Consider the following 25,508-nt stretch of genomic DNA (forward strand, 5'->3'; position numbering starts at 1 on the left):
TTCTACGGTCTTGTAGTCTGTGATGGTTTTGCTCTGAGCGTTTTGTCTTTTTGCAGTTGGACCTGCAGCCCCAGGGCAAAGTGCTGATGTCCGTGCAGTACTTCCTTGAGGACGCGGGTAGGTCATCCTAAGGACACTTGTATAAGTGCGTGCAGTGGGTGATTCGGAGCAGAGCGTCCATGTGTGATGTGCTGCGCTCTCATTTCTGTCTCCTATGTGCGAGTGTTTTCTCGGCAAACAATCTCGCGCCTCGCATGTGGCTCAGCTATCAGTGGGAAGTTGATGGAGGACACCGCACGGTCTGTAGTAACTCTTCCATAGCTGGACTGGTGCCTTGCAGAATGAATACGCTTGGGTCTCATGTTATATCAGTGCTATAAACCATACATCATACACAGCCGTTCAGGCAGACTGAGATCTGCCGTCATTAGAACAGACAAGTGGTTAGATAAGAGGTCATTTCTGTATACAATTTATATACAGGAAGAAGGGCAAGAGAAAAGAGGTATGCAAAACCAGTGATCAGTTTATATACAGGTTTTTTTGTTTTTTTAAAGGGATTGCCCAGGTTTGTGATGAAGTTCGCTCTTATGTGACTTCATACTTTTGAATCCTGACAGTGCGCTTATTCCAGGATTCTCTGGCGCCTAGAGCGGGCGGTCACATGCTGACTAGACGTGCTCGGCCGAGCTAAATTCATTTGTATTTAGTAAGGCCGAGCCCATCTAGTCTGCATGTGGCCGAAAGTATTCACATCTCATACTTGTGGTCTCAAGACCACCCGCTTTCACTGCTGAATCCATGTGATGTGAATCCAAGTGATTTCAGACTCTCAGTCCAAACCTGGGTATCCCCATAAAGTCTAGGGACGTATAGAAAGGCGTAAAAAAAATGGACAGTATGAAGGATTCTGTTATACTAGATACGGATCCATGTGCTAACACACATTCCTAGCAGACAGTGCCTGCAGCAGCGCAGGAATGGCATTTCTATCCGCGGAGGCGCTAACATTAGTATATGTCGTTAGTAGTAAATATAGAGCCGGTGCATCTTCTGTATTTCCTTTTTGCATTTCCCCTCGCACTCGCTCGTCTCCCTCCCTTTTGCAGTGTAGCCTCCTCCCTCATACACATCCCAGCTGCACAGAACAGGTCCTCAGTCCGTGTCCTGTTCATGCTGATTCCAGTCCCAGGATAGCTCTGCTGCCATACAGGGTACCATGTCTGTCCGGCGGAGGGGTCAGTGCGCTGCTTGCTTGCATGTTACCGTCGGGCAGCACACTTTGCATGCCTGACAGTGAGGGAATGACAGCGGTGTGCGTGCGTGCGTGTACAGCCCTGTTCTGTTCATGTGTGCGGTGTGTTTTCTAAGATTATCTTTTCCAGTCGATCATTTATATAGTTTGTTGCTTCTTAATTTTTTTCTGCATTTCTTTTAATTCTCCACTGTTTTGAGCATTTTTTGATAATTTGCTACAGCACAACTGCATATAAACACTAGTAGTAATCCTAGTAGTCATGGCTGGGATAAGACTATCCGTCTCTGATCCAGCCACAGGTGGTCGGACTAAGGAAACAGCTGAGCAGCGCTGCATCCGTAACTCGGGATATGTTCATCGCATTCATTATTCTCTCCCGACAGATTGCAAACAGTCTGTGCGCGAATCTGAAGGTCTCCAAACCATCAACAGGCGACGGGGAGCCATCAAACAGGCCAAAATACACTACATTAAGAGCCATGAATTCATTGCCACCTTTTTTGGCCAGGCAACATTCTGCTCCGTCTGTAGAGAGTTTGTGTGGTAAGGAAACCTCTCCTCCGTTACTGGCGGCATCCGAATATACGACCGATAATCTGGCCATCTGCCACCCCCCTCATCACTCGTCTCTTCTTCTTCCTCCTCCAGGGGCTTGAACAAGCAAGGATACAAGTGCAGACGTGAGTTGCTAAACTATCCTACTGCTTATCTGTACAGCTTTCTGTATATCCCGAGCACTCTACAATGCTGTGCAGGATGAGGAAACTGATATTGTTCAGTGAGCGGCATTATACTAGCGAGATAATCATTATTGGATGATCAGATTCTGCCGTATCCAGCAAGAATCTTCAATTTCTGAACACTGGATTCATTTTTGGGCTGAGAGTCTGGAGTTTGGGTCTCAAGCTCCATTTCTGGCCATTTTATTCAGCCGCTCACCTACAACATGCAGGTGCCTATTGTCCACACATAGGTCTCTGCTCTTTCTACCTCATTACCTTTCTCCATTGCAAGGAATAATTCTACGTAGTTTCTTGTTCTGCTGCGATTTTCCATTTTCCTTTGCATATTTTTTCTTTGTCTTCAGTCTCTGTCCTCCTCGGTGATGAGGTCATTGAGAGCTTCCAACTAGATGTCTCTTGATATGGATAAAAACTTTCTCTTTGCAGAGTGCAATGCTGCCATACATAAAAAATGCATTGAAAAGATCATTGGCAGGTGTACGGGCACAGCTGCCAACAGCCGGGACACCATGGTGAGTGAGCCGTCTCCACTAAACTAATGCATAACATTGCATTATTAGTATACATGGATGCATACAGTATATACCCTATATGATAGGCAGCTTATCAGGATCCAGATAATTATATATAGGCCTCTTTTGTCTATAGGGTATTTTATGTGACATTTACTCGCAAGTGGAAGTTTTCTGATTCACTTTATCCACTTTTCCCTTCTGTTGTTAAAGGATTTAAACATGACTTAGATTTATCCTCAAAGTAAAAAAAAAACAGGCTACCTACCTGAATGTTGTGCTGTGCCGGCACAGAGTAGTCAAGGACCGCCTGTGATTCAGCAATTTGCAATGACGCTGCATCGACAGAGCAGCTGATTCTCTTCCCCTCTGCTCTGTTGACAGGGTGTAACTGCCAACATCATGCTGATTGACAGCCAGCTTCCCACTGCCTAGCTGTGGAGATCCAACTGTCAATCAGCATGACATCATCAGTTGCTTTGTCAACAGAACAGTCCAGAAGAAGAAGAGCTGCCCTTTGGATGTTGAGCAGCTGGATCACCGGCAGGAGTGGTCAGTGACCGGCCTTCTGCCAACGCCGGGTAGAACAGGAAGGTAGATGGCCACTACTCATCTGTAAGGGTGCTTTCACACTGCCTTCTGGCACCCTTTTGTTGGTCGCATCGGGGCCCATCATTTTTGGGAGTGTATGCCTACTGGAGGAGGACATAGAGGTGTAGTATAATGCATCTGTGTCTCCACCTCCAGTAAGCATATACAAAAATAACGCACGACAGAGTGTACGTTCTCTCTGTTGGCACCATTATAGTTTATGCTACCGTTGACGCAAAATCCGTTTTGGGTCGCACGTAAGCCCCATCTGGACTAACATATGGGTGCCAGAATGCAGTGTGAAAGCAACCTTAGTTTTAAGGCACATGTTAAAGAAAATGGAATAAAGGCCTGGATAACCCCTTTATAAAGGATTTTTGTATGCAGCATTCTGGTAAATGACACTATTATCTGAATGAGCCAATAACTAGGTTGGCTGAGCCAGCAGTCATATAATTCATTGGCCTTTCCATAACCGTTTTATTAAGAAATCAATAGTCCGGATTCTTCTTTGAAACGTCAAACCGATATTTCTATCTGTTCTTCAGATTAGAGAATGAGCAGCTTACTAGAGGCAGATCAGGAGGAATCTTGTGACTATATACATGAACAGGATGATATACATGTGTGAAAGTGATACAAGAACTGATTCTACAACCCTCAATTATCGCTTTTAACACTTTGTGCTTTTAATATTTTTAAGAAGTTAGTGAATTAAGGAAGTGTGAGAACCCGATTTGTGTTGTCCCCATCAGCATTGTTTTTACCCACTCTATCACAAAGGCTGTTACCGCTGTCCTTCGGCTTTTTTGGGACATAGAGATTTCACTACAGGGGTTCTCGCGCTAGGACCTGTCCTCTGTTATCCAGACTGGTGAGCTGCTGTAATGAGAAGCTTGTGGTCTGGAGGACTTGGGGCGACCACATATTGCACAGGTCTTCCCCCTGGCGGCAGCAGCAGCTCATTGTAGGGACCCACATGATGGGTAGCTCCTCTTTTAGAAAAGGGCCAAACCCTTAAAATAGTTGACTTTGGCCTATGGCTATGTGGCCTCTCCAGAAACATGAGCCATGTGTACAACTTATATGACATTGATATGTCTCCATGTAAGTAACAAGCATGAGTGCTGCACAAAGCCAAATACCACCCCTCCTTTGCCACAATGCCCAAGCTTTTCTTTCTGAGCCTACATTTTGCCACCTTTTTATGACTTCATTTTTAAAGGATTGTGTTATCAGAAAACAACTTGCCATTTCAATTGTGTTTTTATGTTATGTGTTATATGTATTTTTCATATCACAATCTATATATAAAAGTAAGAAATTGTGCACTTTTCACACAGACCACATGGGCTATTTATACTTGTACTTCCTGTTCTTTACAAATCACTTTTCAGACGTCTCATTATCACCAGAGGCAGGACACCTTTTTACACAGCTAATAACACAAGACCGCCTTTTACAATAGGGGATATCACAGATTACCTGCTCCCCCTGCTTTCACAGTGACCTTTGTACACTCTCATGAGACGCTTCAAAACAAAATATAGGGTTGAGATCTGAATATTGTGGCTATATACACAGGTTGTTTCCTGAAACAGGAAGTTAGTCTAAAAAAGCCCCAGTGGCCATTAGGAAAACTGCATGATTTTTTTTTTCTGCTGTAATATTTTTTAGATTTGGATTCTATTTGAATTGACTGGTATTTTATGTGTTTTAGTTCCAAAGGGAAAGATTTAACATAGATATGCCTCACCGGTTCAAAGTGTACAATTATAAGAGCCCTACCTTCTGCGATCACTGCGGCAGCCTGCTATGGGGATTGGTAAAACAAGGGTTAAAATGTGATGGTGAGTATACCGACCCTAGTTCCTCTAATGTCTTACCTCAAGCTTCTGCTGCAGTAAGACCAGGTCAGATACATGGAGATCTTCACACGAGAACCTGCACAACTTCTGTAAAGACTCAACTGAGGAAACGGCAATGGTCTGGAAATTGTAATTGTCTAATTCCCATGAGTTCTCATTAGTAGCTCCCATATACGTTGTGTATTAAAGGGATTGTGCTACAAACAACATAAGGTGTGGTACAGGTCTTACTGCTGGTTGGGGCCTACACCCTTGTGACTAGACGTCCTAAGTCTCTCCAATCACTGCTTATGAGAGCGGTGGTCTCATGATGAATTGTTAGACCCCAAGCCATCATATGGTTGTCATATATTCTGGGGATGAATGATACTTGTTGGTTAGTGGATGAGCCATTTAGGCAGATCTCACTAATCCTATATAACTGGCCATAAAGGATCCAGGGGATGCAAAACACACCTTTACCTATGACATTCAGGGCATTTAATAGCTTTTATTTAATTTTAATTCACAGAAGCAGATGTATGAGCCCTGTGTGCTGCATTTTGTATCTGTGCAGCATATTATCTCTGTTGCATACATATTAAGCTAAACATAGCTTGGTCCCATTCCGTAGAACTATGTCAATACACAAAACCACAAAAAATTACTATGGCTCAAGGAATGCAAGATATACCAATTTTATTCACAAAAATACATATAAAATGATGACACCTAAGTACCTCAAAGCACAACTATAGACAACCAGGACTGAGGCGCACTAAACAATCAATGCTACACCACACACATAATGACCCAGGTTTATAGTTGATAATTACCAATCAAAGTGAACCTTAGATACAGCATCAAACGCAACCACTGGCATCAAAAGCCTAAGTGGGAGACAAGCTGAAGGGACACTACTATAAGCTGTATACATAACCTAAATCATATAGGAGCGGTGATTAAAAGTGCCTATGTAGGTATATTACCTGTGGCGTGGCCAAGCCTAGGTGAACGTCCCATCCCGACGCGCGTTTCGCCCGACGGGCGCCCCCGGAAGAAGAACTGGCGAAACGCGCGTCGGGGTGGGACGTTCACCTAGGCTTGGGAATGCCACAGGTAATATACCTACATAGGCACTTTTAATCACCGCTCCTATATGATTTAGGTTATGTATACAGCTTATAGTAGTGTCCCTTCAGCTTGTCTCCCACTTAGGCTTTTGATGCCAGTGGTTGCATTTGATGCTGTATCTAAGGTTCACTTTGATTGGTAATTATCAACTATAAACCTGGGTCATTATGTGTGGGGTGTAGCATTGATTGTTTAGTGCGCCTCTGTCCTGGTTGTCTATAGTTGTGCTTTGAGGTACTTAGGTGTCATCATCTTATATGTATTTTTGTGAATAAAATTGGTATATCTTTCATTTCTTTAAGACATAGTAATTTTTTGTGGTTTTGTGTATTGATATTATCTCAGTTGTAGACTTCCCCTCTTGTCCTCAGTTGCCTTTTGCCGTTGTATTGTGCCAAGACCAGAGGTGATGCGTGACGTTTTTAATGCCGTACTGTGGCCAAGTGCTAAGGGAATACAGTGAAGCACTGGCACATTCAAAGGGACACTTAATCATTAACCCCAATGACTCTGGTCACTTGTTTCCTTCTTATAACCCTTTTTTCCTTATAGTCAGACTGTTATACAAGTTTTATAAAGGTACCTTCCTTCCCTATCCTCCACACACAGTCATTTTTTTTATATCTAAAAAAAAGGCCCAAATTTTGTGCTGATTTAATTTTTCAATATTTTGTTTTAGCAGTTGTATTTTTATTTGCCTAATTCATAGCTCCAAATCAAATGGATAAATAGCAAAGCTAACATTCTGGCTGCCACTAGAGGGAGCTGGTGTGCCTAATGTATACAGTATGCTCTAAAGCTCCCTCTAGTGGTGGTTGCTGCCAGTCAAAATGTTATGGTTTAAATTTGTATATGCCGGAGATTTGGTGCTTGGGGAAAAAATGGCTCGGAATCCAGAATGAAGATATATTAATGCGCATGTTCATTTGAATTTGAAAATGACTTTATAATTAAAAGTGGACATTTAATTTAAGAGGGTGCAGTCAAAATATATATATATATATATTTTTAGCCAATGTTAAATTACTATTAAGCCCTTAAGTATTCTATGAGGTTTCTTGCACTGAGAATGTCCTACCACAGAGGGAAAGACAGACCGGCAGAAGCACTGAATTTTCTCATGATATTTAGAGCGCACACCATGTATAATATGTCTGTCTCTTCTATTCTGTAGAGTGCGCTATGAACGTCCATCACAAGTGTCAGACTAAAGTGGCTAATTTATGTGGCATCAACCAGAAACTTCTAGCAGAAGCTCTGACCCAAGTCAGCGTGGTAAGAAATGAGCTAGAACATGTGCAGGGAGCAAACCCAGCTGATCCTTGGGTTGTGTGATCTGAATAATCCCTTTAATTATATTGGGTATATCGGCTATTAGAGGGCACATGCTTATATTGCATTCCTGATGGCAGTGTTAAAGGGGTAGCCTGGGCAAAAGGTGTTTTATACCTGGCGGTAGGGTTCTCTATAGATAACAAAATAACTCCCATCTGCCTGACATCACCCACTTGGACTCGGCACTGGAAGCCATGGCTGCTCCATCCAACCAGCCACAGGATCATAGCTGCCTGCTATTGGTTACAACGGTCAAGTGACTTGAGTTGAAAGGTTTAAATCATCTGACCATTGCAGCCTATCACAGACTTTAGTGGTCCTGTGACTGGTTGAACGGCTCTTGGCGCAGACAACGGAGGTAAGGATCACTATTTGCAAACCCTTTAAGGTCTTTAAGGAGTGTTTTTTTTTTCTCTCTCTACTTTTTCTCTTTTTTTCTTTCTCTCTTTTTCTGTCTCTTCCTGTTTCATTCGTGCTTTCTCTTTCTTTCTTGCGATCTCTTGTTCGCTTTTCCTCTAGTTCTCTTTTGTTCTCTTTTCTCTTTTTACTTTCTCTTTCGGTTTCTATTTTGCTTTCTCTTGCTTTCTTTTCTTTCTTTTGCTTTCTCTTTTTTCTTGTGCTTTCTTTTTCTTTTGCTTTCTCTTTTTTCTTTTGCTTTTTTCTTTTTCTTTTGCTTTTTTTTCTTGTGCTTTCTCTTTTGCTTTCTCCTTTTTCTTTTTTCTTGTGCTTTCTCTTGTGCTTTCTTTTTTTTTGCTTTTTCTTTTGCTTTCTTTTTTTGCTTTTTTTCTTTCTCTTTTTTCTTTTTCTTTCTTTTTTCTTTTGCTTTCTCTTTTTTCTTTTGCTTTTTTTTCTTGTGCTTTCTCTTTTGCTTTCTCCTTTTTCTTTTTTCTTGTGCTTTCTCTTTTTTTCTTTTGCTTTCTTCTTTCACTTCCTTCTTTTTTTTTTTTTTTTTTTTTAACTTTCTGGCTCTCCAACTCTTTCTCTTACTTGCGCTCACCCTTTTGCTTTTGCTCTCATGCTATTTTCCTCTTGCTCTTTCTCCAAGTCTCTCTAAATGTTGTGTTTTTTTTTTTTGTTTTTTTTTTTAAGAAAAACAGGAAATCCGATTCCGGCTTAGAGAACATTGCCATATACCAGGGTGTAATTCCAAAAGGCCCAGGTGCTGCCGGACCCGGACTGGATACAACAGGTAAGTACAAACCGTGGAGAAGAAGGAAAGATTTTTATTTTCACATTAAGTGAAGTCTTAGTAATGTACATGGAAAAAAATATATATGATTTTCATTTTTTGGGTCAGCAGACAACCAGTATGACCGGCTCTGGGAGGGGAGCAGTCCACGGCCAACTGTCAGGGTCTCAAGCCTCAGAAACCGAGTAACCGTAGATAAATTCGTTTTTCACAAGGTCCTTGGGAAGGGCAGCTTCGGCAAGGTAATAGTTTGTGGCGTTCAGCAGTATCTCCGTCTTCGGCAGCGTGCACCACTGACTCTCCTGGCTGCTGCTCTTTAGGTGCTGTTAGCCGAGCTGAAGGGCAAGAACGAGTTCTTTGCGGTAAAGGCCCTGAAGAAGGACGTAGTTCTGATCGATGATGATGTGGAGTGTACTATGGTAGAGAAACGGGTGCTCGCTTTGGCCTGGGAAAATCCCTTTCTCACACACATTTACTGCAGCTTCCAGACCAAGGTAATGAGCAGAGATCAGGATCATAAGCGAGGGTCTGCGGGCGGGTTCGCGCGGGACCCGGCTTCGAAATAAGTGATTGCATTTGACCCTACAACTCTAGTGTGCCCTCTAGGCCCAAGTGCCATTATCTGGGAAATTGGCGGCAGCCAGGGACCAATCACTGAACTGATGAGCAGTTTTCCAGGGGTATAAATTAGCTGTCTGGTGGTAGGATTAAAACTGTGTTACTAGTGCCCAATGTCGGACATAGCTATCCTGGAAGTTTAACCCTCTAACCCCCTTGGCCAACGTCCACTATACATATACATATATATGTGCTATACAGCCATTGCCTGTCACTGACAAATACCCCCGATACCTGCTGATTGACAGCGTCATTTATGTGATACGCTGGTTCCCAGGTGGCTGATTGGATTTCTATGGACGGCATGGTTTTGCTAAAGGTACCCGGTGCCACCATCTTTGTGCTCTGTTGAGAGATTGAACATTAAACCTATTTAGTATAGCCAAATCTGCAAAAGTCTGATCTATTAAAATAGAAAGTACGGTAATGTAACTCGAGATGGTGAAGAGAAAAATAAATGAAAACTCCCAAATTTTTTACATTTTTTGTGTGTTTTTTTTAGTTGAGTCGGACCTTACAGGGTCGCCACCTCCAATATGGGATACTAGTGACACCGTTTCTTACCATTCAGGCGAGAGCTAATTTGCATTTTTATTCCCATGGATCATTGCCATTCGGACTCATAGAGGAGATGCAGAAAACACCTAAGGGTTTTGCAACAAATATTTTTGGGTGCAATTTTTCCATGATGTGAATCTTATTCTACAATTCCTCTAATATTTGTTTTTTTTTTCATTATGTCTCCAATAGGAACATCTGTTCTTTGTGATGGAGTTTCTGAATGGAGGAGATCTGATGTTTCACATACAAGACAAGGGTCGGTTTGATCTTTTCAGGGCTACGTGAGTATATTTCTTACATTGCGTCAGTCACTAGAGAAGGGGACAGCAATACGTTTACAGTACAGCCACAGTCCTATAACCCCACGTCTGTGCTTGGGGACTCAGCAGCCTGATCCGATCCAGTGTACAAGTCGCCTTAAATTTCCATGTGTGACTATAGAGTTAGAGGGTTCTTCAAAATGCGGGTCATCAAATCCGTACACCCATCCACTGCAACTGAGAGCTTCAGGAACTGCCCAGTAAGCGTTGCTCAGTCATTCCTAAAGGGGCTGTCCGATGAATCAAATTATCACCTGCACATAGGATGAGTGATAACTTACTGATGACAGTGGGGTCCGGCCACTGGGACTCGCAATGATCATCAGAATGGGGATTTTTTTCTTTGGTTAATCTAAGATGGGGCACTTTTATGGTGCGGCAGGTTAGATGCTACATTCATTCCAATGGGGCTGCTAAACACTGCCTGTAATCTTATTCCGGCAGCCCTATAGAGAATGAATGGGGCAGCGGTTGGGTATTTGACTCGCTGCCCCATTCTATAGTGAGGATAAAGGTGTCCCTCTAGGAATAACAATTTCCTGTTCTGATCGGTGCGAGTCCCAGTGGTTGGACCCCACTGATCAGTAACTTATCACCTATAACTTTATTATAGTAGATAACCCCTTAAACCTCCCCCTATACATCAGACAGCTGTTCTTTATAAGAGACAGGCCCCCAGACTTCTCTGGTAATGGCTTTTCTCACCAATAAATAAAAGGATCAGCCATTGTAAATTCGACTGCCGGATCCGCATGATGTAGTGGCAGAGACCCTTAATCACCTGTGTGTCACTTACTGGGCTACTTGCTGTAGTTTTGATACCCTGCCGCTGATAAATCAGTGAATGTGTCACTAGAGAACGCGTAAACCTGCTGCCACGTTGTCCTACATATTAAATTGCTGCATTCACCCTCTACAATTTCATTGAAGTCCATCACTGGGCAGCTGTCGTGAGACATTTTATTTCACAGTGCTTAAATATATAAAAGAATTGTGATAAGTCACGTCTGTGGCCAAGTAGATGAATAAATGTCTAATACCATGCCACTTCTTATTCCTGCAGGTTTTATGGAGCCGAAATAATATGTGGATTACAGTTCCTTCACTCAAAGGGCATAATTTATAGGTAAGGGCGACCCGTTTTTTTCTCATAGGCAGAAATAAAAAACAAATGATTGAATGTGTCTTAAAGGGAATCTGTCAGTAGAATGAACCCTCCTAAGGCTACTTTCACACGTGCGTTTTTTGCAATCCGTCGTTTTGGGAAAAAAACGGATCCTGCAAATTTGCCCGCATGATGCGTTTTTTTCCCATGGACTTGTATTAGTGACGGATCGCGACGGATGGCCACACGTTGTGTCCGTCGTGCAACGGATCCGTCGTGTTTTGGCTGACCGTCGGCACGAAAATAACGTTCAAGTGAACGTTTTTTTGTCCTTCGCGTCCGCCATTTTCTACCGCGCATGCGCAGCCGAAACTCCGCCCCCTCCTCCCCGGACTTCAGAGTGGGCAGCGGATGCGTTGAAAAACTGCATCCGCTGCCCACTTCGTGCATAAATCTCACAACGTGCCGACGCAAGTGTGAAAGTAGCCTAAGTCGTCTGTATTGGGCATGTAGGTCATAGGGAGCTGAATAAAATATCTTGATATCTGCAATCCAATGTCTTATTCCAAAGAAATCCATGTTTTTCTGATATTACATGAAGGGGAATTACCAATGTGATGGCCGCTCTCTGCTCTCCTGATCTCCCTGCAGAGCTGTGTGTGATTATACCAGACACATCTGCAGGTTCCTCTTAGTTTCCATCTCACAGGCAGACAAGGTTGTAATACAGCAGTGCTGTGAGAGCTGCAGCAAATGTGTTTGTGAGGAGACAAAGTTCAGTTCTACTGTTCTGTTATAGTTACATGTATCACACTGGTAACTCCTTCCTTTAATTTTTATTAATCTCTGGAGGCAGATTCTCAGGGAGATCTATGTCCAGCCCATAGATCTTAACAGCTCATTTACATATAAAAAAAAAATTGGATTTTTCTGGAATAAGACATCAGATTGCAGATATCAAGGTATCATTTTATTCATCTTCCCATGACCTACATGTCCATATAGATCCTACTGACAGATTCTGTGTAAAGCTGGGGTCATGCATTGAGTTCTCAATGCAGCTGTAACTGTTCCAAAATGGATAGAAGAGTGATTTCTTATTTGACTCAAGATAAGATGTCTCACAGGTTATTGCAAAGCCATTGATAATTATTTATCTACATGATTGCGTAGTCATTGACCATGGCTCAGTCCACAAGCTGGGCACAACTGTTAGTTGGGTGGGATCACGCCCGGTTTTCATTATGCAACACACAGAGGGAACCTGTCAACTAACTCTGGGGCATCATGAATTGGAGTCTGCCTTCTTTATAGCAGCCGTGCATGTTTTCCGCGGTAACACTGGAGCATTTCAGAGAAAATATTCTTTGACAGGCCATTCGGGCACTATACAAATTTGATGACTAGTCCAAGGGCTTCACCCCGCTATGATCCCTATGTTTGATAGGCATGTGTTTATAAGGAGACACCTGTCAGTTATGGAGAGCAGGGTGGGAAGAAGCCGCTGAGGACTTACCTCGGACAAGTCATCTGAGAGTAAAACCTACATGGCTGCAATAACGCAGCCAGTGTCCGATTAATGCTGCCTGTGTTTTGAGCAGCATAAATTAGCTGACAGGTTTTCTTTAAATATTTTAGAACGCCACAAAATAGATTTGACTATAATTATTGCTGGGGGATGCAGGCACCTTAGTCTACCTAAATACTAAGGATCTGTTCACATTACACGTTAGCCTTATGTCAGGAAGGTTTCCCCAATGTATATCTCCGATATTACAAAAGGGCTTCCATAATGGGTAAAAAAGAAAAGCATAATGCCTGGTATTCAGGATTTAGGATTTTTTGCAAGATGTATTTGTACATTCAGCTACACATTTCTGTACTTTTATGAAAAGTGATTGGCAAGGGGGCACTCGTTTTGGCATCTCTTGGTCATTAACCCGTATGGATAATGTTTTTTGTTTCCCAGAGATGAAATGTAATGTGAACAGAGTTTAAGTGACACAGTTAGCAGTTGGTTGGTTCCTAATGTGTCCATCCGCCTCGTTTCCTATTATTATAAATATTCATTTTGGGACCCCTGCAACATTTATTTATTTTTTTAAAATATAGGGATCTGAAGTTGGACAACGTAATGTTGGACAAGGATGGCCATATCAAGATTGCAGATTTTGGAATGTGCAAAGAAAATGTATTTGCCGATAATAAAGCCAGCACGTTCTGCGGGACCCCAGATTACATTGCTCCAGAGGTGAGATCGCCGACGGTGATTGTTGTGCTCGGTGTATACAGTAGCACGTTAAATATGTGATAACGTATCATGCGCTGTAACCCTACAGATTCTGCAGGGGCACAAGTACACCTTTTCTGTAGACTGGTGGTCCTTTGGCGTCCTGCTGTACGAGATGTTGATAGGACAGTCGCCCTTCCATGGCGACGATGAGGATGAACTGTTTGAGTCAATTCGAGCAGACACTCCACACTATCCACGCTGGATCACCAAAGAATCCAAAGACCTCCTAGAAAAGGTAAAGATGTCTCTCTCTACTTCCAGCTACATTGGGGACATCTTCTGTTTAGCACCTGCCATTTAATTGCTCATTGTGGTTTGTTTTTCTCGCTAAGCTGTTTGATAGAGACCCCACAAGAAGACTTGGTGTGACTGGGAACATCAAACTACATCCTTTCTTCAAGACCATCAACTGGACTGCTTTGGAAAAAAAAGAAGTGGAACCACCCTTCAAGCCTAAAGTGGTAGGTGCTTCAGTCCTTTCAGGGTCCCTACACCCTTGTATGTTGGGTCTTATATAAATGATATGTTCTGATGTAGCAAAGATGTTCCACCACTAATGTCACCATAGACGCCTATCATCTATTGGACTCTGCCCTCCTGTGGGGTCTGGTTGTTGACTCCAGTTACTAATGACAGATTTGTGCCTTATTCAGATGGTTATTTTCTACACATTTTTAATGCTATTAACAGGTATGGATTTGTTCCAGAATTTGCACCATTTTTTTTTCTTATTAATAACGCCCTCCCAGTAAACCATGCACAGTTGTCTTCTCAAATCTTATAAATCTTTAAATAATTTTAAGGCACATTTTATGCCCAAGACTGGAGCTCACAGTTTGTGTATGTGGTTGATGTAGGTTTGTCCATGCATTGAGGTATTGTATGTTTTTTTGGAGATGTTTAGTACATGTAGCTACTATATCCACTAAAATACTGATCCTCTAAATATAAAGATTGTGTGTGGCATTACAGCGTAGCCTCATTTACTTTAATGGCTTTCCATTGTAGGACATGCTTAGGAGTGGAACTATAGCCATAGCAGCAGGGGTCCGGGACGGCGGGTGCAGGGGTGGGACAACCCGACTTGGGCAGTAGATAGCCGCACACGTCTCTCTCCCACCTCCAAAGCCGAGAACTGGACGAGGAGAACAGAATTTGCTCAGGTTTAATCTAGTTATAGGACTATCCATCATGTCTCAGGCATGTGATCAGCTGCAAGAGCGAGAATGTACAATTGGAGAACAACTTCAACTACAAGTGAACAATTTGGTACTTAATGACAGAACCAATTTTTATAATTCTGACCACTGTCACTTTATGAGGTTATAGCTCTGGAACGCTTCAATGGATCCTGATGATTCTGAGAATGTTTTTTCTTGACATATTGTTAGTGGTAACATTTCTTCAATATACCTTGCGTTATTTATTTAACAGAAATTTGGCGAAAATTTGGCAATTTTCAAACTTAATAGTTAATAAATAACATTTCCCACATGTCAACTTTACTACAGCACAATTTTGGAACGCATATTTTTTTGTTTTGTTAGGAAGTTATAAGGGTTAAAAGTTGACCAGCGATTTCTCATTTATCCAACAAAATTTACAAAACCATTTTTTTAGGGAGCCGCTCACATTTGAAGTGAGTTTGGGAAGTCAATATAACATTAAATACCCAAAAGTGACACCATTCTAAAAACTACACCCCTCAAGGTGCGCAATACCACATTCAAGAAGTTTATTAACCCTTCAGGTGCTTCACGAGTACTAAAGCAACGTGGAAGGAAAAAAATGAACAGTTTTACTTTTTTCACAAAAAATTTACTTTGGAACCAATTTTTTTAAAAATTTTCACAAGGGTATCAGGAGAAAATGGACCATAAAATGTGTTGTGCAAATTCTCCTGAGTACGCCAGTACCCCATATGTGGGGGAAAAGCCATTTTTTGGGCGCATGACAGGGCTCAGAAGGGAGGGAGCACTGTTTGACTTTTTGAATGCAAAATTGGCTGGAATCAATGGTGGCACCATGTCACGTTTGGAGACCCCCTGATGTACCTAAACAGTGGAAACCCCCCCCAATTCTAACTCCAACCCTAACTCCGACACACCCCTATCCCTAATCCCAACCTTAACCGTAATCCCAACCATAACCACAACTCTAACCCAACTCTAACTTTAGCCCAACCCTAACCCTAGCTTTAGCCCTAGCTGACTTCAAAAATTAAACATGATTTTATTGATAAAGTGATAAGTAACATACATAATCTTATACACAAAAATTGAGGAAGGAAAAGATAGGATCCACAATAGAAGCCCTGGGAATAAGGGATTGGGGTAAGAGGCGGTTCCACAAATTACATAAGTATACAGTATTGGAAGATCATGTAAACATATACTCTCCTAGTGCAAAAGTAGTAATATTGCAACAATCATAAAGTGCTTGTGCTGAGAGTATCGACCATTAATTATAAACTGATAATGTAGAAAGTAGGGGCATAAAGTAAATATACTGCCCGTACCAAAGTTATAACGGCTGCATACACTTACCACTGTTGTAAAGTGCCGGTGCACAGACCACAGATTTCCCAGGGGCTGACCCCAGACAAACGTTTCGCGTAAGCTTTTTTAATTGGGAAAAATTTCCTGTTGTCGCCGGGTGTCGGACGGCAGATCTCGGCAGGTGCACTGCGCATGCACCCACCAGAAGAAGCCGGCGGACCAGGGGACTTCACGGGGGGATGCAGGGACATTGGAGGTATTGGTGGGGGATAGGGGGACCCCATTTCTCTCTCCTCTGATGTGCGATCACATCAAAGGAGAGAGAAATTAAATGGGAAATTGGGCTTTTTTTTTTTTTTTGCAGTTATACCATTAATAACGGCAATCGCAACACTGGGGTTGATAAAAACCGACCCTAATCATGTTCTCTGGGGTCTCGGCTACCCCGGTAACCGAGACCCCGGAGAAATTCCAATTCTGGGGGCGCTATACACTTATTTCTCAGCGCCGTTAAAAAGTGGCTCTGAGGCATAAGTACCCGTTACTGCCGCTTTTAATGGGTGTATCGGCGGCCGTTAAGGAGTTAAGCAACAAAGCAGTGTATATGTGGTATATGTAATGGAATTCTTTGTGTATGTTTATATGTACATGTACATCTCTGGCAAAAATTAAGAGACCACTGCACAGTTTTATATAAATCAGCTTCTCTACATGTCTGACAGCCATTCCATTCCAGTGTCAGTTGAGTTCCAATCAGAGTACACCTCATTCTACTTAATGTGCTTCTGATTAGGTGATCACCTGAACCAAATCTTATGTAACTGAGGAAAGTATAAAACAACCCTGCTGTGGTGTTCACAATCCTCTTACAATAGGACAAGCTGGATGGCAAAACAAGTGCTAGTAATATCCCAAAAGTAAAAGGAATTAAAAAATAACTTTTAACCATGCCAAAGGAGTTGAAAAGAAAAGTCTTGAGTGAGGAAAAGAAGGGCTCAGTTCTGGCTTTACTAGCAGATGGACACAGTGAGCGTCATGTTGACTCCATCCTTAAAATTTCTATAACGGGAGTCCATTACAACAAGGTCAAGCAGCAGACATTGGGGACAACAAAGCTACAGACCGGCAGAGGGCAAAAACGACTCTCTGCTGTCCTGGATGACCGTCATCAGCAACTGCAGGATGACATCAAGTGACCTACAAACGGAATGGCAAATGGCAGCTGGGGTGAAGTGCACGGCAAGGACAGTTTGTAACAGGCTCCTAGAGGCAGGACTCAAGTCATGTAAAGCTAGAAAAAAGCCTTTCATCAATGAGAAGCAAAGGCGAGCCAGGCTGAAGTTTGCCAAAGACCATAAGGATTGGTCCATAGATGACTGGAGTAGGGAATCTTCTCCGATGAGTCTAATTTTCAGCTTTGCCCAACACCTGGTCATCTAATGGTTACACGGAGACTTGGAGAGGCGTAGAAGCCACAGTGTCTTGCACCCACTGTGAAATTTGGTGGAGGGTTGGTGTTGATCTGGGGATGGCTTCAGCAAGGCTGGAATTGGGAAGGTTAGGTTAATCTTTGCGAAGGACGTATGAATCAAGCTGCATACAAGGTTATCCTGGAAAAACTGTTGATTCCTTCTGCTCAGGTAATGTTCCCCAACTCTGAGGACTGGTTTTTGCAGCAGGACAATGCGCCATGGCACACAGCTAGGTCAATCAAGGTGCGGATGAAGGACCACCACATCAAATCCTTGTCATGGCCAGGGCAATCTCCAGACCTGAACCCCATTGAAAACCTCTGGAATGTAATTAAGAGGAAGATGGATAGTCACAAGTCATCGAAGAACTGCTTACATTTTTGTACCAGGAGTGGCATAAGGTCACCCAAAATCGGTGTGAAAGACTGGTGGAAAGCATGCCAAGACTCATGAAAGTTGTGATTAAAAATCATGGTTATTCCACAAAATATTGATTTCTGAACTCTTCCTGAGTTAGTCATTTAGAAACAACAATACTAATGTTTTAAGAACTTATTTTGTTTTGCATTATTTGAGGTCTGCAAGCAATGCATTTTTTTGTTATTTTGACCATTTCTCATTTTCAAAAAAAAGAAATACAAAATGTATTGCTTGGAACTTCGGAGACATGTTGTCAGTAGTTTATAGAATAAAAGAATAATTTACATTTTACTCAAAAATATACCTATAACCAAAAATATCAGACAAACTGAAAATTTTGCAGTGGTCTCTTAGTTTTTTCCAGAGCTGTATATGTGTGCAACAGAGCAGTGTGTATAGCATAAAAACTGAATTAGAATTGGTATTAAACAGTCCTCCTCGTCATGAGACCAAGACGACACCCAACAATTGATCTACAGGACCTCGCCATTGTGAGGCTTCAAGTAGGACATTCTCAGACGGAAGTGGCCACTGGGCTTAGAATGTCAGTCATCTGCTGGCTGCAACAGAGATGGAGAGAGACTAGAAGAGTCACAGAAAGGCAGAGAAGTGGGCGTACTTTGGCCACATGCCACACTGATGACCGATTCATTGTAAACAATGCCCTTCGGAACCGGATGATTAATCCAACACAACTCCAGGCACATGTAAGGGAGGCAAGAGACTCCCAAGTGTCACGATAGACCATTCAAAACTGTTTACATCAGTATGACCTGCAAGGTACCTGACCACACCACTAGGCACAGGAGTCATTGTCTTGCATGGGCAATCAAGGATCTACGCTAGACGAGGGACCAGTAGTCTTCAGGGCTGTTCACTGATGAAAGTCTATTCACACTGTGCAGAAATCATTGCCGCCAACGATGTTGGAGACGTCAAAGAGAGCGCTATGACTTAGCCACTGTTGTCACTAGATGAGCCTTTGGTGGTGTGGTGTTACAGTATGGGCAGGTGTGTCTAGTCAATAAAGGACAGCCCTGCACTTTGTGGCAAACCCATATTACGTGAACAACATCGAGTCATTGGGCATCTGCACAAACAACACTGGCCTAATTTCATCTTCATGGACAACAATTCTCCAGATCGTCGAGGTCACATCAGTAGGAAACGGCTGCTATAGACTGGGGTGCCTTAAATGGAGTTGCCTGCACTTTCTCCAGTCCTGAATCCCATAGAAAACCTATGGGACCAGCTGAGTTGCCATATAGAGGCTCGTAACCCTGCACCCCAGAACCTCAATGACCTGAGGGCCACCCTTCAAGAAGAGTGGGATGCCATGCCTCAGCAGACCATAACTTTACTTGTGAGGAGCAGGAGGTGTCGTGGTCAGCTGTAATTGACGTTCAAGGCCACATCGAACGTTATTGAAACAGTGACATTTTTGGGGATATACTCACTGCTGCTGTTGGTTTTGATTCAATAAATTGTTGGAGATGAAGAAATTGCCATTGATGCTTCTACTCAAATGCCCGACTTTAATGATAAAAAAATATCACTATAGCATGACCTTTTAACGTTTTATATAAACTACACAGGAAAGCCAAATATCCCTAACTGTGAGTAGTGTGGGTAAATAACTTTGTTTCATGTATGTGATGCTTGTTCAAACTCGCCTGTGGCAAGTAACAGATGTAAGCAATATGAAAATCACACCTGAAACAAGATTAAAAAGGGAGAAGTTTATTCAATCTTTGTATTGTGTGTAAGCGTGAAGTACAGAAAGAGAAGATAACTGTTTGAGGACTTGAGAACCAAAATTGTTGAAAAATATCAACAATCTCAAGTTTACAAGTCTATCTCCAGAAATCTTGATGTTTCTTTGTCCAAGGTGTGCAACATAATCAAGAAGTTTACAACCCATGGCACTGTAGTTAATCTCCCTGGATGTGGACAGCAGACAAAAATTGATGAAAGGTTGCAAGGCAGGATAGTCTGGATGGTTGATAAGCAGCCCCAATCAAATTCAAGCTGTTCTGCAGGCTCAGGGTGCATCGGTGTCAGTGCAAACTATCCATCGCCATTTGAATGAAATTAAACGCTATTGCAGAAAACTCAGGAGGACCCCCCTACTGACAGAGAGACATAAAAAAGCTAGACTGCAGTTAGCCAAAATGTTCGCGAGTAGGCGAAAGCCCTTCTGGGAAAGTGTCTTGTGGACTGATGAGACCAAGATACAGCTTTTTGGTAAAGCACATCATTGTACTGTTTACTGAAAATGGAAGGAGGCTTACAAAGATTACCCCAGTACCTATAGTCAACTATGTCTTGGGGTTGTTTTTGTTTCTCTGGCACAGGGTGCTTTAACTGTGTGCAAATCATCATGAAATCTGAAGATTACCAAAGGATTTTGGGGCGCAATGTAGTGCCTAGTGTCAGAAATCTGGCTTTGCGTCCTAGGTCATGGGTCTTCCAGCAGGACAATGACCCAAAACATACTTGAAGAAGCACCCAGAAATCGACGGAAACAAAGTGCTGGGGAGTTCTGAAGTGGCAGTAATGAGTCCGGATCTAAATCCCATTGAACACCCATGGAGAGAACTTAAAATTACTGTTGGGAGAAGGCGACTTCACATATGAGAGACCTGGAGCAGTTTGCAAAAGAGTAATCCAAAATTCTAGCTGAGATGTGTAAGAAGCTTGTTGATGGTTATAGGAAGCGATTGCTTGCAGTTATTTATTCCAGAGGGTGGGCAATCGTTTAAGTTGAGGGTGCCAATAGTTTTGTCCAGCCCATTTTGGGGGTTTTGTGTGAAATGATGTCCAATTTGACTTTTTTTCTCTTTTTTTTGTGCTGTTTCAATACACACAAAGGAAATAAGTGTGTATAACAAAACATGGTTAATTGCAATAATTTTTTGTGAAAAACACTTCATTTTCTGGAACAATTTCAAGGTTGCCAATCTTTTCGACCACGACTGTATGTATACATACAGAAGAGTAGTCTGTGCATGTAACAGCAGAGATGTGTTTGTGTGTGTATGTATGTAGCAGAACTGTGTGTATGTATGTAGCAAAGCTGTGTATATATATACTGTGTATGTATGTAGCAGAGCTGTGTATCTACTGTGTGTACAATAGTGTTGTGTTTGTGTGCGCTGCTGAGCTGTTTATGTATAGTGTGAATACTGCAGAGCTGTGCGCGTTAAATGCTCATGCTACATAGAAACATTTAAAGAAGCTTACTGTAAGCTCTGCCCTCCCTATCCTATCTTAGGGAACAGACCATGGGCGGACATACCACCTGTTCAACCTGTGCAACCGCACAGGGGCCCAGAGCGGGAGGGGGCCCCCGACGGACATACCAAGCAAGGAGGTGAATGACAGCCGGCGGCAGTATTACTGCTAACAGGAGAAGCAGGGGGGCCCGCTCTGCTGCACGCATGTGATATGACAGTTAAACAGGCCCCCCTCCTCACCTGCTAGCATATATTATGCTGCTGTCCAGCCGGCTGTCACTGCTGTGGTCTGCGGTGAGGTGACAGGTGGCAGACGCTGGACCAGGAAGAGAGGACGGAGGGGGAGGGCCTCTCAGTCACAGTGAGTCACTGAAGCTTGCTCAGGACCTGTGATGAGGTCACAGGAGGGGAGGAGTCAGGAGTCACATGATCAGGGGCCTCCGTGTATTGCAGGACTCTGCTGTTCTGTCATGGTGCTAGACGGTAAGCTTATGTGTGGGGTCGGAGTTGTTTATAGTGTGGATGTAGCAGAGCCGTGTGTGTGTACGAGGTGTACGGAGCGGAGCCGTGTGTGTGTGTATGAGGTGTTCAGAGCGGAGCCAAGCATGTGTATGAGGTGTACGGAGCAGAGCCATGTGTGTATGAGGTGTATGGAGCAGAGTCGTGTGTGTATGAGGTGTACAGAGCGGAGCCGTGTGTGTGTATGAGGTGTACAGAGCGGAGCCGTGTGTGTATGAGGTGTATGGAGCAGAGCCGTGTGTGTATGAGGTGTGCGGAGTAGAGCCGTGTGTGTGTATGAGGTGTGCGGAGTAGAGCCGTGTGTGTATGAAGTGTACGGAGCAGAGTTGTGTGTGTGTGTATGAGGTGTATGGAGCAGAGCCGTTTGTTTAGGAGGTGTACGGAGCAGAGCCGTGTGTGTGTATGAGGTGTACGGAGCAGAGCCGTGTGTGTATGAGGTGTACGGAGCGGAGCCGCATGTGTAGGAGTAACTATGCGTGGCAATTATACTGTGCGCAGTATCATGTGTGGCTATTATACAGTATGTAGTATCATGTAGGGCCATCATACAGTACCTAGCATCATATGTGGCCATTATACAGTATGGAGCACTGTGTGGCCATTATACAGTATGGAGCACTGTGTGGCCATCATACAGTATGGAGCACTGTGTGGCCATTATACAGTATAGAGCACTATGTGGCCATTATACAGTATGGAGCATCATGTGTGGCCATTATACAGTATGGAGCATCATGTGTGGCCATTATACAGTATGGAGCATCGTGTGGCCATTATACAGTATGGAGCATCATGTGTGGCCATTATACAGTATGGAGCATCATGTGTGGCCATTATACAGTATAGAGCATCATGTGTGGCCATTATACAGTATGGAGCACTGTGTGGCCATTATACAGTATGGAGCATTGTGTGGCCATTATACATTATAGAGCACTATGTGGCCATTATACAGTATGGAGCATCATGTGTGGCCATTATACAGTATGGAGCATCATGTGTGGCCATTATACAGTATGGAGCATCATGTGTGGCCATTATACAGTATGGAGCATCATGTGTGGCCATTATACAGTATGGAGCATCATGTGTGGCCATTATACAGTATAGAGCATCATGTGTGGCCATTATACAGTATGGAGCACTGTGTGACCATTATACAGTATGGAGCATTGTGTGGCCATTATACAGTATAGAGCACTATGTGGCCATTATACAGTATGGAGCATCATGTGTGGCCATTATACAGTATGGAGCATCATGTGTGGCCATTATACAGTATGGAGCATCATGTGTGGCCATTATACAGTATGGAGCATCATGTGTGGCCATTATACAGTATGGAGCATCATGTGTGGCCATTATACAGTATGGAGCATCATGTGTGGCCATTATACAGTATGGAGCATCATGTGTGGCCATTATACAGTATGGAGCATCATGTGTGGCCATTATACAGTATGGAGCATCATGTGTGGCCATTATACAGTATGGAGCATCATGTGTGGCCATTATACAGTATAGAGCATCATGTGTGGCCATTATACAGTATGGAGCATCATGTGGGCCATTATACAATATGGAGCATCATGTGTGGCCATTATACAGTATGGAGCATCATGTGGGCCATTATACAATATGGAGCATCATGTGTGGCCATTATACAGTATGGAGCATCATGTGTGGCCATTATACAGTATGGAGCATCATGTGTGGCCATTATACAGTATAGAGCATCATGTGTGGCCATTATACAGTATGGAGCATCATGTGGGCCATTATACAGTATGGAGCATCATGTGTGGCCATTATACAGTATGGAGCATCATGTGGGCCATTATACAATATGGAGCATCATGTGTGGCCATTATACAGTATGGAGCATCATGTGTGGCCATTATACAGTATGGAGCACTGTGTGGCCATTATACAGTATTGAGCATCATGTGTGGCCATTATACAATATGGAGCATCATGTGTGGCCATTATACAGTATGGAGCATCATGTGTGGCCATTATACAGTATGGAGCATCATGTGTGGCCATTATACAGTATGGAGCACTGTGTGGCCATATTTTGTTTATAATTATTGTTTATGAAACAGTTCAATCAGCAATGCTAAATGGCTGTGGTTGGGATGTGGATATGGGTGTGACTAGTTATGAATGGGTGTGGTCAGAGGCGTGGCTTAAAATTTGCCGTGGTTCGCTGTGCGCGCTGCAAACTTTATCCCTCTTTCCCCTCTTCAAAAGTTGGGAGGTATGGTTTAACTGCGCCCCTACTTGTATATGTTTGAGGAAAAGGTGTGTGTAAATGGGTGTGGCTTAAAAATGGCTGTGGTTTTCCTACACAAACACAGAACCTGTTGTTAAAAATTTGAATCCCACCCCTACCTATATGTTTACATAACTTTGTTGCGCTATTGAGGGGGGGGGGCCGGGAAGATTTCTTGCACAGGGGACCTCTGCAGTCTGTGTCCGCCCCTGGAACAGACATTAGTGGTATTGACCCCTCCATCTCCTTACACACCAGGAAATTTTAATGAGTAGGAAACGTTGTTTTTCCCTGTTGTTTGATTATCTATATCTGGGGTGTGTGTATTAGTAAGGTGAGGTTTGTAGTTAAAAAATAATATGGTATTTGCCTCGACCGCTCTGCACATTAGTAGTCGGCATCAGGAAGTTACGTCACATGGACAAAGGACATTCAGAAGTTTTCTCTGGGGCGCTGGCTTTCCTAGTTACGCCCCCAGACTTACAAGTACGGCCCGTGTCAGGTGCAGCTGCCAGACTTGCGCCTTTGTGCAATAAAACATAGGCTCACATTGGTCCGTGCATTGTGTACTGCGCACATGGACAGCACATAGACCGAAAATACACCTGTCTAAACTTAGCCTTAAAATGTAAATTATGAATTGCTTTTTTTTGTGTGTGAAATTTTCCTTTACAAATGAAAGATTTTGTTTTTCTTTTACCTTTCTGTAGAAATCTCCCAATGATCACAGCAACTTTGACCGGGAGTTCCTTAGTGAGAAACCAAAACTGTCCTTCAGTGACAAAAATCTTATCGATTCCATGGATCAAGCGGCATTCCAAGGATTCTCATTCATCAACCCCAAAATGGACCGAATGCTGGACAAATGACCATAGCTCTTCATTCCTTTTTTTTTTTTTTTTACCTCTGAACTGTAGTCATAGATTTTACACTAAAGGGAACAACATCCAGAGTCGCCTCAGTGTGAATACCGGCCTGTAGAATAGACCGACCGTCGCCAAGCTCCTTTTATAATATTATTTTTCCTAATATTCGGATCACTCCAGCTGCAAACATGGTTTATTAGAAGCGTAAATATTTCATGCCTTCTGGGCACTGTACTTGAATGTAGTTTGTATGTTCTAAAAAATATAAATATTGGATATATATATGAATCTTGCTGTATATACTGCTACGGGGGTAAACTTGCTGTAGATGGGCAGAAGGGTTAGGGCAATTAAGTGACTTGGATTAAAATATTTTTTACAGTCCACTCCAGCTTTGTTCATAAAAAATAAATGGTTATCTACCTTACCAGTCTAAGTGGTCATGTTTTACATCATTATTATCCAGTCACAGCTTGTCATCAACAAGGGTTATATATGAAAAAAGGGAGTCTGGCGTGACTAAGAGTTTGGTGCACCGTTCCCAGAGTGATCACTGTTTGAATGCTGGCGGTGTACGCGCGGCTGGATACATGCGCTACGATCGGGGGCATTTTCCTGCCAGTCTCCTACCGCTGCTCGGAACACCAATACACCAGGAAGTGCAGCGATCGGCGTCAGAAGAAAGGAGGCAGGGAGGCGAACTCGTGCGGCTGCAC

General features: G+C 42.9%; 1 protein-coding gene across 2 annotated transcripts in view; it reads left to right on the forward strand.

Moving 5' to 3' along the window:
- LOC138647687 (protein kinase C delta type-like) overlaps positions 1-25,219 on the forward strand; it is a 63,224-nt gene extending 38,005 nt beyond the window's left edge. The window contains exons 4-18 of one of the 2 annotated variants that reach the window (XM_069736880.1): positions 57-117; positions 1,642-1,801; positions 1,907-1,938; positions 2,428-2,513; positions 4,825-4,954; positions 7,260-7,360; positions 8,510-8,609; positions 8,718-8,851; positions 8,930-9,103; positions 9,978-10,069; positions 11,172-11,234; positions 13,326-13,464; positions 13,553-13,741; positions 13,839-13,967; positions 24,637-25,219. In XM_069736880.1, coding sequence (XP_069592981.1) covers positions 57-117; positions 1,642-1,801; positions 1,907-1,938; positions 2,428-2,513; positions 4,825-4,954; positions 7,260-7,360; positions 8,510-8,609; positions 8,718-8,851; positions 8,930-9,103; positions 9,978-10,069; positions 11,172-11,234; positions 13,326-13,464; positions 13,553-13,741; positions 13,839-13,967; positions 24,637-24,795 — 1,749 coding nt within the window. In that variant the 3' untranslated portion in view covers positions 24,796-25,219. The remainder of the gene's footprint in view (positions 1-56; positions 118-1,641; positions 1,802-1,906; positions 1,939-2,427; positions 2,514-4,824; positions 4,955-7,259; positions 7,361-8,509; positions 8,610-8,717; positions 8,852-8,929; positions 9,104-9,977; positions 10,070-11,171; positions 11,235-13,325; positions 13,465-13,552; positions 13,742-13,838; positions 13,968-24,636) is intronic. The other variant, XM_069736881.1, reaches the window with a different exon arrangement.
- Positions 25,220-25,508: the final 289 nt, after the last annotated feature.

The sequence above is a fragment of the Ranitomeya imitator genome, chromosome 8 (assembly GCF_032444005.1).
Source record: "Ranitomeya imitator isolate aRanImi1 chromosome 8, aRanImi1.pri, whole genome shotgun sequence".
NCBI lineage: Eukaryota > Metazoa > Chordata > Amphibia > Anura > Dendrobatidae > Ranitomeya > Ranitomeya imitator.